At 56.2% G+C, this 13,042-nt stretch overlaps 1 protein-coding gene across 6 annotated transcripts in view; it reads right to left on the bottom strand.

Moving 5' to 3' along the window:
- ANKS1A (ankyrin repeat and sterile alpha motif domain containing 1A) overlaps positions 1–13,042 on the bottom strand; it is a 179,471-nt gene that overhangs the window by 16,544 nt on the left and 149,885 nt on the right. For all 6 annotated transcript variants that reach the window (XM_086706644.1, XM_086706645.1, XM_086706647.1 and 3 more), the window contains one exon: positions 11,537–11,643. In XM_086706644.1, the coding sequence (XP_086562770.1) occupies positions 11,537–11,643 (107 nt within the window). The remainder of the gene's footprint in view (positions 1–11,536; positions 11,644–13,042) is intronic.

Genomic DNA, 13,042 nt, shown 5'->3' with positions numbered 1-13,042 from the left:
AGGGAGGCGTGGGCCTGTAGAAGACTCTGTGCGACAAGGGTACCACTCTCTCCAGGTCTGAAGCCAGTTCCTGAGTCACCCCAAAGTCAGGAGTCACCACCCTGAGTTCCTGCAGTCCCTCTGGGCCCACATCTACGGTGTGCTGACGGGAAAGGCAGAGAGAGGTGGCCTCTTGCCCAGACGCTGCCTGACGATGAGTCCTCACCTGGTGAGGACACGCACTGGACTGACTGGGGCACCTCAGAGATGACAGCACTGCAGGGAGTTTCTGAAATCCTACCGTATCCCCACATTTACTCATAACCCTTCACACGGTTTTAGGGCAACATTAAAGCTGAACTGAAGGCTGACAACCGGGAAAACCGGATCCAGCTGGAGACAGGGCCTTCATTAACCCGTCAAGAGGACTAGGGGGCTGTATGCGCCAGTGAGAAGAAAGAGGCAGAGATAAACCAAACCAAAGTAAAGGATGTGACGGAAAATCAAAGCAGGTAGTTGCCAGAACATGTCCAGGGTGCAGGCAGGGTCTCCTCATTTCCTGCACGTGCCACACCTACATCCTCTCGGATTAGCCTGCGTGGTGACTACGAGGTGTTACAAATCCTCAAAGGCAAGAAACATCCTGGAAGTTTCCACACCCTCTTTACTAAAGGGAGGAAGGGACCACTGCCTTTTGGAACCATCTTCACAAGAAGGGCTGTGGGGGAAAAGAGACTTTTTACTTTACCTTCTATCACGTTAATGTTTATACCGAGGGCTGCTATCTTCCAGGCCCTGTTGCGAGCCAGCAATTAGGGAGCTAAGAAAGCAGAACAGCTCATTGGCCTAAGCATTTCAGTTAATAGAGATTTCTTAGATTTTATTTTTTATATGTTCGTTTATTTTTGAGAGAGGGAGAGAGAGAGCGTGCGTGTGAGCAGGGGAGGGGCAGAGAGAGGGAGACAGAGAATTCCAGGCAGACGCTGCACTATCAGCACAGAGCCCGATTCGGGACTTGAACTCACAAACCGGACCTGAGCCGAAATCAAGAGTTGGATGCTTAACTGACTGAGCCACCCAAGTGCCCCGGTTTTCTTAGGTTTGAAAAAGTTTCTAATTCTAGGAGAAATCTGAAACATGTAACTAGTCGACACTCAGCCTGACTGGGTTCAGTCCCTGAGGAAGGGAGGACAGGAGGACAGAGGAGGGACAGAGTACCAGTGCCTCCCCGTCCAGGGCTCTGCTTCAGCCATTCCCTGTCCTGTTCCTCCCTCCTTGCAACCAGCTGGCAGGCATTGACTACGGCTCCTCACTTTACAGGCCAGGAACCAGGTTTCACGGCCAGTGGCGGTGCCAGGATCCCACCTTCTTGGCCACATCCTGCTCTCTACACATCCAGGGAAGAGGGCAGCAAGAAGCGGTCGTCGGGGTCACTATGCACAGTAAGTGCACCTTCTGCTGGTCTTTGTGGGGGAGGTGACATGAAGAGATGCCAGTGAACCCGAGTCCTGACCACGTCCTGGCACTGTGCGGGGACTTTGCCTTCATCGCTTGAAAAAAGCTGCCCAAAAACCTTTGAGATAGGAAGTGCCCACATTGCTGAAAGAAACTGAGGCTCAGAGAGCGGGAGTGACATATGCGAGGTCACGGAGCTTGTGAGCTGCAGAAGGACAGTTAAACGTCCCTCTGATGAGCTCCAAAGTCACACTCCAGGCTCCTTCTACTTGTTTAGGGAGGTGGGCTCTGTTGAAGACAAAGCAAAGCGTGGAAGGTACCTACCAGCAGCAGCAGGGAAGCCGTCCCAGGGCTGGGGACGCTCGGGCTCTGGAACTAGGGTCCCTACATAGAACTTCCCTCCCGCCTCCCTGCCCTCCACCTCCGGGGCCGGGGCAGTGCTTCCACCTGTATGGAATCCCAACTCTTAGCGCTGCGTGGGCCCCTAGAAGTGGGTGAGGGGAAGGCCTGCCGAGGCCTCACAGTGAAGGAGAAGCAGGGTCAGGATGTGGCCCAGGCCTCTGCGTACACAGCCCAAGCCCTGGGCCCAGGAACAGGCTGACTCAGGGAGAGGCCGGCCCATCAGAGCTCAGCTGGGGCAAGCATGCCCCTGGACTGACTTGCACAATCATACACCATCATTCCTGGGTGTCCTTCCCTGAGAAGGCACAAACGAGGAGCCGTGCCTATTGTGGCGGTACTTTCACTCTCCTTCAGCTCAATCTATTTGAAAGGCCTCTCCTTCCTACCAGTATCTGTCACTGGCCTCACCAATGGGCGCAGAAGATGGCACCTTCAACAGGGGCGCGTCGGTGCTAAGCGGGGTCTCCAAGGCCCAGATCCTGCGCGTAGCTCAGTGGATGTGTGGACAGAGGGGAAGACAGGGGCCATGGGAAGGGAAGGAGTACGGACAGCAGGAACTGCCTCTGGGAGTCGTGGGGAGAGTCCTGGCGGAGGCGGAGGAAAGGGCTGTTGCAGGGCCCCAGTCCTTTCTCTCTAGCTTTCTCTGGCCCTCCAGGGGTCTCTGATTATCTTCAGAGTCTTCCTGACCATATGACTTCAGGAGAAGGAAAGATCCTTTTGCATCCTGAGAGGTATCACACTTGTCAATATTTTGCTGGAATTTTCTTTAACTGCCGGGCATGTCTTCATTCAACAAATAGTGGAAAAGACCTAAGAAGGGAACACTTGGAGTGTGGCACATTGGAGTGGACGCTTCTCAGCCAAAGGGAAAAACACGGAGCTGCTGGCTGAGGGTCCTGAGGCTGTGACGGGCCAGAGGTGCCTGTCTCACGGCTTTGCCACCACCTGCATCTAGGGCAATGCCTGGCATGTTGTCCGCGCATAATAAAAATCTGTTGAATGACTAAGGATACTTTGGAGGCAACAACACGGATATAAAAAGAAGAGGCTGAACAGCCAAAACCAGTGCTGCTGACTCCATGATTGTGGTCTTTTGGAGTCCTCTGCGAGGGAAGAGGATGAGGTCTGGGGAGAGGTGGGGGCGTGCTGGGGTGGGGAAGGGGAGCCCCAGGGACGTATGAGCTGGGGGGGAGCGATGGTGGGGTCCAGAGGGAGTTTCACAGGGAGGTGGGAAGAGGGCAGAGAAGTGGGTCAAGAGCTCCCCAACTGAGGGAACAGCACAGGTATAGGCAGCTGTGACAAAAGCCACCCTGCCTGGGAGCAGAGAGAAGTTCCAGGAGATGGAAGTGGGAAGGTGGGCCTGGGCTGGAGGGCTGTGCCTGGGAGTTAGCTGGTCCTGCTCAGGGCAGAGGGAAGCTATCCTTTTCGTCACAAGGAAGCTGAGGTTCAGCAAAGGACTGACTTGCCTGAGGTCACATAGCCCTGTCCCTGCCGTATTCAGGTTACAGAGCTGCCTCTTTCCCAGCTCAGAGAAGAACCAAAGCGGAGAGAGGGCAGTCATTTGAACTTCACCCTATTTGAACACCCTTCCTGACTTGTTTCCAGGCATACAGGGCTCAGCATGCCCCTGGCAAAGGGTCTGAGGATGCAGAGGCACGAGCCCGGCTTACTGGAGGGGGGCCTGGGAAGCTGATGCCAGACCTGAGGATCAACGATTTACAGAAGCCCCAGCCCACGCCTGTCATGAAGGCATGGCATGGTGCTCTGCCCCCCTCCTGAGGCACAGGGTAGCACTCAGGGCAAGAAAGGGGGTCTGCCACCAGCAAGCCCCGACAGGTGGGAGGTGAGGCTCTACCCTAGGCCCATCGCTGAGACGCAAGGCCAAGGGATGTTTCAGTCCCTCCTCAAGGCAGACAAGCCCTCAGCACGGAGGCGCTGGGCAGACCCCTGGCACCCGTTCTGGTCACTGTTTTGCTGGGGCCCTGATTCCGTGGCAGACCGTGAGGTCAGCCGGGCTCTCCGGGGGCTGCCATACCCGCTCCCCCTCCTGTCAGCTGGGGATCCAGGACCCAGCAGTTCGAGCAGTTTAAGTCTCTGAAGCGCAAACACTGCAAATTCTCCACCACGCTCAAACTCAGCCCTTGCCCTCTCAGGAGGGCAGGGCCCACAGGCAGCCTGGAGGGGAAGCCCAGACTGGTGTAGCCGCAAGCGAGCAACGAAGCCCTGCACCTCCTACTCACTTTCTGCCCCCCTCCCAAAGATCCTTCCCGCTCTCCCCTGCCAGGCCCCTCGGGCCTCAGACTGCTTGGGTCTGCTCGCCCCCTCTTGCTCCTGGTCCACCTGTGCAGGTACCCGTGTGCTTACTCAGTACACCCCCAGCCTCAGAAGACAGGCCTGACTTAGACCAGGGCCCCGTGTTCAGCAACCTGCGCCCCAGGTGACCGTGCACGGAACGGCTCCATCGCTGTGGCCGGTACGTGTCCTGGGAACCGCCAAAGCCTGCCTGCGGCAGAGAAGCCAAAGTGCCCAGTGGCGGGTTAAATCACGGGGCGCCCATGTACTGGAGCGTGTGCAGTCACTGCAGCTGGTCACGAGAGTCCGTTAAATGTCACAGGGAAAGGTGTGCGTGCAACACAGGAGTATGTGAGAAAGCAGGCTTGATGACAGTGCACCTGGGCATCCACCTCTGGGCCCAGTGACGACCAAACGTCCACCCCTCTGGGATCCGGCCCCCACTCAAACAAAGGCGGGTATGGTCTGGTGGAAGAGTGTCTCCTGGGCAGAGCGGTGCTGGACTGGCCTCCCAAGAAGGTTTATCATTGCCCCTAAGTGATTTCCAGACTTTCTGCCTGGCCCGCCCCTCAGGCCTCATTTCTGTATTCAGCGTGGCCGCTTTCATCTCAGACATTCACCGTTTCTGGGACTGAGGGCTTTCCGTGTGCCAGCTACCATATGCAAGGCAGCTGTGGCATAAAGGAGTAAGAACCCGTTGGAGTAAGAACTGAGTTCAAATCCCAACTGCGCTGCTCCAGGTTCTTAGAAAGTTAGAACCTTGTAAATAGGATCAAGCCCTCCTGCTTCGCAGGTTAAATAACGAATCCCATGGTGCTGAGCGCTCAGGGACCAGGTGCTCAACGAGTCTCGTGTTTCTCTGTTCGCCTCTGTCTGGCCCGGCCCCGCTGCCTCCCGACTGGGGCTGTGTCACATCACTTCCCAAACGGGCACCTTCCCCCAGCTCCACACCCTCAGCAACAAGAGCGGCCCAGCCCTGACCCACACCCGCTACTCTCCTGGTCACCCCCTGCCCCCTGCAGCACAGACCTGCCCTCACCCGGAGAGACAGAACTTGAAGGTGACAAATGCAACCAGTTCTACAGAAGATGAGGAAGAAGCACAAATGTTACCAAGTCCCGTTTCTGAAGCCAGAGGCCCCTCCGCCCGCCAACTTCAGAAGGGTCCTCAAGGCTGGGGCAACAGCACAAGAGTCCGGGACTCGCCTCCCAGTTTCACGGAAACAACACCCCTACGCCCCCTGTCCTCCCGAGCCAGTTCTCAGTGTTCCCATTCTCCCTGTACCAGCACAGCATCCTTCCATCCATCTGCTGCCTGCTGCCCCTGGACACCTGAGCCTTATCTGAGGTCAAGGTGCTTCATTCATCCCCCAAATAAACAGCGTAAGTTACCCAGGCCCAAGTCAGCCTGGGGTCAAAGGGCTCGGTCCCAAGACCACCCAGAGCAAGCTTTACGTCTTCATGGGTCTGAGGACAAGGCCAATCTGATTCCCACAGAGCACGGTTGCCACCTGGCCTCCACTGCAGAGAAAATGCCGCCTTGCTGCCTTACATTCTTACGTTTGTAGTTGGTCTCGGTCACTGTTACGTGTCACCACAGGTAACAGTGTGTCCCCTTCACAGCTTATGCCCCCATGAAGTAGGCAGTCAAGTGAGACGCCAAGGGACAGGGGGACATATGGGGGCGCAGAACAACCTGCCCAAAATCTTATGAGGGGACCTGGAGGGAAACCCACATCTCCCAACTCCCTGATTCCCTCTGCAAGTAAGTAGAACCTCAACTTTTCTCTTGAGCCGTTGCCCCCCAGTTCACCTAAGTGTGGCCTCAGCAAGCTGCTCAACTTCACTGAGAACACGAGGCAGGGATACCTACCATCCCCGACCCGTGGTGGTGGCAGCTGCAGGGCCAGAAGGGCTTCAGTGCCAAGAGCTCACTGGGGTCTGATTCCAGCAGCTTTTTCCAGCCTTCTGGAAGTCGAGTGGCCCCCAACACACAGGGGGTGGATGGAATGGTCTGCCTGGTCCAGACGGGCGCCTGCAAGTGATGCCAGGTAGCACTAGCCTAGCTCACTGGCTCCCAGGCCCCTTCTTTGGGGGGACACACTGAGCACGAGGCCCAGACACAGCATGTTCCTGGGCAAGCAGGTGTGGGACTAGAGTGGGAGGTGGGGGCACCACTCTGGGCCTAGGATACCTGCTTCTAGGACAGCTCAGCCGTGTGCTTGAGGAGCAACCTTGGGCAAATGACTGAGTCCAAGAGTCCTCAGTGTGGTGTCTGTGGACCCCAGGAGTCCACGGGTGGGCTTCAGGGATGCCTGGGAACACCTGAACTTTGACACGTGGTGTGTGAGGAGGTCTGTGCCTCTGACAGAGACACATGGACCCCGGGGCCCTGCCCCCTACGCCTCACTTCCTGCACATGCACACTGCTGGGGGTTGGAATACGTGAACACTCGGACGTTCTGAGGGGCCAGCACAGAACCCCCTGCTGCTGCTCACACTGAGATGTCCGCAGCCAGAAGCTACAGAACAGGAGCTGTTCACCTGCTGCACACATCTTCAAGGGCAGTTAGTTAAGTTCACAGACATGAAAACAGTTCTCAGTTTCTTCCACTGTAAAGGCGGCTGGAGAAGGACAGAGCACACAAGGAACACAAGTGGGGGCAAACACAGTGGGACTCCAGCTGCTGTCACCTCTACCCCGGAGAACTCCACACCATCTGGCAGAGAGAAAGGAAGAGGGAGAGCAAGAGGGTACGCGGCCTGGAAAGAGGCCCAGAGTGAGCCTGCCTCGTCTCAAGGTAAAAGGGCCCAGCGGAGACAAGGAAGCATCTGGTGGCATGTCAGTCAACCCCTGGGACCCCGCGAGGAGTTAAGTGACCACAGAACTGAGTCAGTCCAGGAGGCAGGATCCACACTGTCCAAGAGTATTCCTTTTAAAGCCCAGCTCCACTGACCCCCCGAGGCCCCCAGTTGAGGAAACCTCCCTTTCGGGCCCTGTCTCACTCTGGGGCACAGAGAATGCTAGCAGTTAGAGTGCTATGTGGGGAGAAGAGGGGGCTAGGGCAAGTGGAGAGGAAGTCGAGGCAGGGAGGCATCCAGACAGCAGTGCCAGGGCACCCCTGCCCAGGCCAAAGAGGGCCCTTGAAGCCCGAGAGAGAAGAACGCAGAGGGAGGGAGCTTGGGAAGCCAGGGTAGGAACCCAAGGGCATGGCCCCACTGCGGACAGAAAGCCGGCCTCTGGGGCTAAGGAGTGAGGAGCTAATGCGGGGAGCACACAGGAAGAGAAGCTCCGGGGTCTGGGGGTCAGGCTGGAAACGTCACGGAGGCCAAAAAAGAATGACCTCCTCCCCAAGCCTATGCCTCTCGGCTCTCTCAGGGCTCGCTCCTCTTCACTGGTCATCCCTCCCCAACACACTGGAACAAGGTGGCCTGGTCTCAGAAACAGACAGGAAAACAGTAGGAGCCTATCCGTATGTGGTGGAAGCCTGTGGAGAAATAAATTGATGGGAGGAGCAAGAGGCCTCCGTGACGATGCTGGCTGTAAGAGGTGACGGGCCTGTGCCTCAGTCTGTGTCTAACCCATCCTCCGCTGGCTGCCAGACTCGTCTCCATTTTCCTTTTGTCTGTCATCCAGCACAGCACCCACCACGCGCCCTCTCTACCATGCCCTGTCATCTAAGGTGCACCCCGACGCCAGGGCCTCTCTGCCCGATGAGGGGAACAACCCGACGGCCTCCCATCGCGTGGCTGTCAAGGCCCCTTGCAGTCGAGCCCAGCCCACCCTTCCTGCCCAGCCAGTGGCCTGCCCTTCACTGCACTCCCTACACTGGCCTCCTTACTCACCGCAGATGGCTCAGGCCCCACACTCGCCTTTCCTCTGCCTGTGTCTTTCCAAGCCCACAGCCTCTGCAGACCCTCAGACAGCAAGTGCAACCCAGGAGTTCAAAGTTGGGACAGATCTGGGCTAGCATCCCGGCCCTGCCCCTCACTGGCAGTGTCTCCACCCTCTGGGCCTCACAGCCCCATCTGAGCCCTGACCAGCAGTATGCCCAGGGCTGTGAGCCAGCTCAGCGCGGGCACTGGGTCCATGCCTGGGAAGGCGGGTTCTCCTCCCCTGTGCTCCTGCAGCACCTACACGCCTCACCATAGTACTTAACAATTGGCCGCTTGGTTGTTTTTATTGCTTTATGTGACTTGTTTTCCCAGCTGGACCATCAAGATCTTTAAGACACCTGCATTATTTGCTTTTCTGATTTTGGATCCATTCGTTGTAGGAAATGCAGAAAATCTCTTATGTTCCAAATAAGAGAATAAAGCCATCCACAGCCCTCCTCAGATAACCACTGAAAACGTTCTGGCTTATTCCTTTGCATCTCTTGTGCAGAGATGTTGTCTTTTTTGAAAGTTAAGATCATGTTGCATATGGATTTTTGTGTCTTGATTCCTTCACTCAATGTCTGCCCACATCAGACATTCTTCAAAAACAGTTTTTTGACACCCACCTAACACTCCAGCATGTGGAGCACCATCACTGACTCCACTGCCACCTCTGTGAAGGGAGGTCAGGCTTGGTCCCCAGATATGGAGACTTGCACCGGCACGCTTGAAGCTTCAAACTCGCCAATCACCAATTACCTTCCTTCCGTGCTGATTAAATGCATTTCCTCCCTTGTCCTAAGAAAGCCCATTTCCTGTGGACAAGACTTACGGTGAAAAACGGAACTGGCTGTGATGAGCAAGCCAGTGTGGTGGGCTGGCCGGCAGAGGCAGGAGCTAGATTCCTGGGCCCTGTCTCCCAGGGTCTGGTGTCAGCCCGATCAGCCTAGGGAGCACGTGGCAGCCCCCACTGCCCTGGCCCTGGTCCTGACCCTGACCCCTCCAAATCAAAGGCCCTTTCTGCCAGCAGGCAAGAGAGTATGAATAAAGTTCAAGGTGCAGTGCTTATCCAGCTCAGTCAGCACATCATAGGAGGAACAACCCAGAACAGGAGGATGTTGGACCTAGACAAGATAAAATGCCAGAGGCCATGACAGAAAGTCTTCAGTTTTCTAAAGGGTTTAAGCGTGTTCTCTGTGGCCCAAAAGACAGAGTCCACAAGGACTCAGACTTTGACTAAGCCTGAGCAATGCAAAGAACAAATGGCTACTACTTTGTAAGGTGGTGGAATTTCCTGTCGCTGCAAAGTATCATGGCCAAGATTGTCTGGAAGGGAAGGCACAGGTGATTAGACCACATGATGACAAAGTCCCTCCCACCCCAACAGGGAGGAGCTGGACCCTGTCACAGGGAAATTCTACAGCAGTGCCTGGTCTGTGAAACACTCTTAGTGTCCAGATGTTCCTCCTACCTCGAGAGCTTAGCTCTCTGGAAGCTACTCATGCATCTTGTAGAAGTTTCCAGGGCATTTCACAACGAAGAAAAACATTTGCAACCTACTGAAAACCAAACTACACGGAGATATACCATAGCTAACATGATGGAAATTATACCATATGCAACGAAAAGAATGTTTCTCAATAAAAATGCCCTTTCTTGTGTGTTTTTTTTTTCATTTTTTTCCGGTTGCTAAAACAATTAGCCTTACAGTCCATCTGGCAATTTACATGTAATTACCCAGGATGCTCTGCATGGCTCCTCAGGACACTCTAGCTACCGGAAGTAATGTGCTCAAGTGAGGTGCGATCAGCATTCCTTCCTGTACAGACTCCACCTGCCAGTGCCCCGCTGGAACTGAGACAGCAGCAACGAGGAATAGCTCGTACCCAGGGCAACAGGAGAAGCCTGGAGGGCCCTGGAAATACTGAGCTGCTGGCCTCCCTCCATGAGTGTCCTTTCCCCAAAGACAGACACGTGGTTTAGCAGAGTCCCTGCACCCTCCGGGATGGACATTTGGCTCAGGGCCAGATTTACCAAGATGCCCGCCTAGCTACTTTCTTTCTGGGTGTGAGCACAGGAAGGGGCAGGGAAGCAGTTTTAAGGAGTCTTGATGTTCAACAGTTGGGAACCTTATCGTTTCCAAAAGAAGAAGAAGGAGGGGTGAGAAGTTAAGAGCTCAGCCTCTAAAGTACTGAAGCACAGGGAAGGGACAGCCCGCCTCCCTTGCCTGCCTGCCTGCCAGCCAGTCTGGTGAAGGGGTATGCTCGGAGAGTGAAGGCCCCCCAACACTCAGCACCAGGGGCCAAGTGCCCCAGCTCGCTGGTTGAACCACAACCTCTACCCTGGGTTTGTCAGCCTTCCCCCAGGAACATGGTAAGTCAGGGGTTAGGTTATAAGAACCATAAATATACTCAGTTAATGTAAGAAAAAAAATTGCTATTTAAAAACCCAAGACTTTTAAAAGTTGAAAAGTAACGGCCCTAAGCTGGCTTTGGAAGGGTGGCCCAGGTGAGGCGGGCCTGTCCTAGTCAGGGTCCCTCCCGGCAGCTCCAGGCTAGCACCCTGGGCAGGCTGCTATTCGGTAGGCACAAAATGCAGCCTCGTTAGTGGGAACTCCAGAGGGACCCACACTGGAGATGGGAGCTCTGGGCCGAATGACCCCCGCCCCTTCACCTCACCACCTCCTGGAGGGGTTCCAGGAGAGGAATGCTCATGGGTGCCCGAGCCACTTTCTGGACTGAAAGAAGATGCACTGGATCCTAAGCCCAAGGCCCCAGCCAGGCCCCACTCCACAGGGAGCCTGAGGAAAGTCACCCGGATTTTTCTTTTTCTTTAACACCTTGTGCTTTATAGGAAGACAACACAAAATTATACCTCAGAAAAGCAAGCAAGCCTTCCAACCACCAATTCAGCCTCTCCTCTGGGTCATCTCTGAGGTCACGAGTCCATGAGGCTACACAGCCACATTACCCACCCTAGCCGCTCAGCCTGGGCTGGGCTGGGCAGGGAAGAGGCCTTCCTGCTGGACCAGGCTCCCTGCTTCAGCAACTACCTGCTTGATGGCACCATTCTGGGGAATAAAGGAAACTTCTGGCATCCAACAGAGATGGGATGGAAAGTCATCACAGGGGACCTGGCTGTCCTGTCCGCCAAAACTCCCGGCGTCTGATCCAGAACAAGACCCGCCTTGAGGCCTCACTGCACGACATATGGTCTGAGGTCTGAGAGGGAGACCAGCAAGGGGCAAAGGTCTACAGTCAGGGACCCTGCCTCTTGGGATGCAGACTTGCAAAGAGCTCTCCCCACAGAACCGTTTCTGGGAGCAGAGTTGAGGGAGACTGAGTTTAGAAAGAAGGCACATGACAGTCGGCTGACTTCCTGGATGTCTGAGTCACTTCATTCAGCTCTTCGCTGGGATACGGGGCTACGCACTGTTTAGCACTCCAGCAGGGCCCACGGGAGACCAGAGAGGCGCGTCTCCGTCTCCGCCGAGCTGCACCCCGCCCCCGAGGAGGCCTGCGGGCACTTACCAGGAAGCGGACATCGTCAAAGCCATTCAGAAGCAACTTGCTCTCATACTGCTGCAGCCCAACCGCCTCCAGCCACTCCCCGACGCTCTGCTCCAGCGTCCGCGAACCTGACGAGAGAGGAATCGGCAGACGCTTGAAAAGGGAAAACCCATTAAGGCGGTAGCAGCGGCACTCAGAGGAAGACAGATGGCACTGCCACATCATGGTCATTACCATAAAGCAGCCAGACTATGTACAAGAGACCAGAGAGCAGAGGACCCGCAGCTCCTCTTCCGGGTGCAGGCCAAGGGCAGGTGGGCCCGGGCCACACACCCACCCACCCCCTCAAGTCTGAGCTCCTCCAGGGCTGCGGTGGCACATGCACGGTCTCCGCCCACAGGTCAGCGTTCACACTGAGGTATTTCAGGAAGTCTGTTCCCACGGGCACTAGAGGGGCTGGGGGCTCCTCTCATCCATGCAACTTCTGGAGCCCCCGCGGGGCCGTGGGCGAGGGACAAGTCCTGTGACCTTGCAGCACAAACCGGTCAGGAGAGAGCACGCGTCTTCATGCAGCTGAGGGGCACAGGCACACAGCGAGGGCTCCGGGAGGGAAGCAGCGGCGGCTGTTCATGGGGACCCAGCACATGCAACACAAGCAGCACAGAACCCGGCAGGGGGAGAAAAGAGACTTTTACTTGTTTTCCCCCAGCAGTCCCGGAATAAGCAAACCATGGCCACTGGCCCTTTGTGCTCAGAGGCTCAAGGCAGAGGGGGCCGAGTGCCGCGCACGGGCCGGGGCCCGGGGCCCGGGGCCCGGGGCTGGGGCTCAGGTGTGGCCCTGCTGTGACGGCGACATCGCGCTCCCCCGGGCTGCACGGCCAGCGGGGCCAGGGGCCCAGTCCACAGCTAGACTCTGGCGGCCGGCGAGCGGGGCGTCTCCCGCGCCAGGGTGCTGTCTGAAGTGCTGCCTTCCCGGGCCGGGCTCTTTTGCTGGAGCTGGGCATTCATCTTCCTCTTCTGATAGTGGCTGTTTCTGGGACTCGCCTGCCTGCTCAGGTGGAAAGCAGGCAGGCAGATCCAGTTCTTGGCTAAAGACGACAAAACCCGACCCGATGAAAGAAAGGGAAAAGGGAAGCGGTCCTCTGTCAGCTGAGCTGTGACGGCTTAAGTCTATTCACATTCGGTGCTGTGCTCTCTCTGGCTGAGTGATACAGACAGCAACGGTCTTCCCAGGGTCTCCGGATCCTTATGTTCTCCTCTGAGGGCCGGCAGGGAAGGGACGACATGTATCTGCTCTGCTCCTCGGCCGGACAGGGGGGCGGGGTGGGGAGGAACAGAGTTCAGCCCTCCCTGCCGACCTGAGCGCCTAGCCCCCACCTACTTCTCTGGTTCTCATGGGCAAGAACAGATGATAAAAGAAGGAAAAAAGGGAAAGGGAGGAAAAAGAAGAACCAACTACAAAGACATCACCTCCAGAGAACTCTTGACACGGTGAAAGTCATTCTCTTGTTCTTGGCACTTTCTGCC

This window comes from Puma concolor, chromosome B2 (genome assembly GCF_028749965.1).
Source record: "Puma concolor isolate L17-30 chromosome B2, mPumCon1.1.hap2, whole genome shotgun sequence".
NCBI lineage: Eukaryota > Metazoa > Chordata > Mammalia > Carnivora > Felidae > Puma > Puma concolor.
This window is presented reverse-complemented; position numbering and strand designations above follow the sequence as displayed.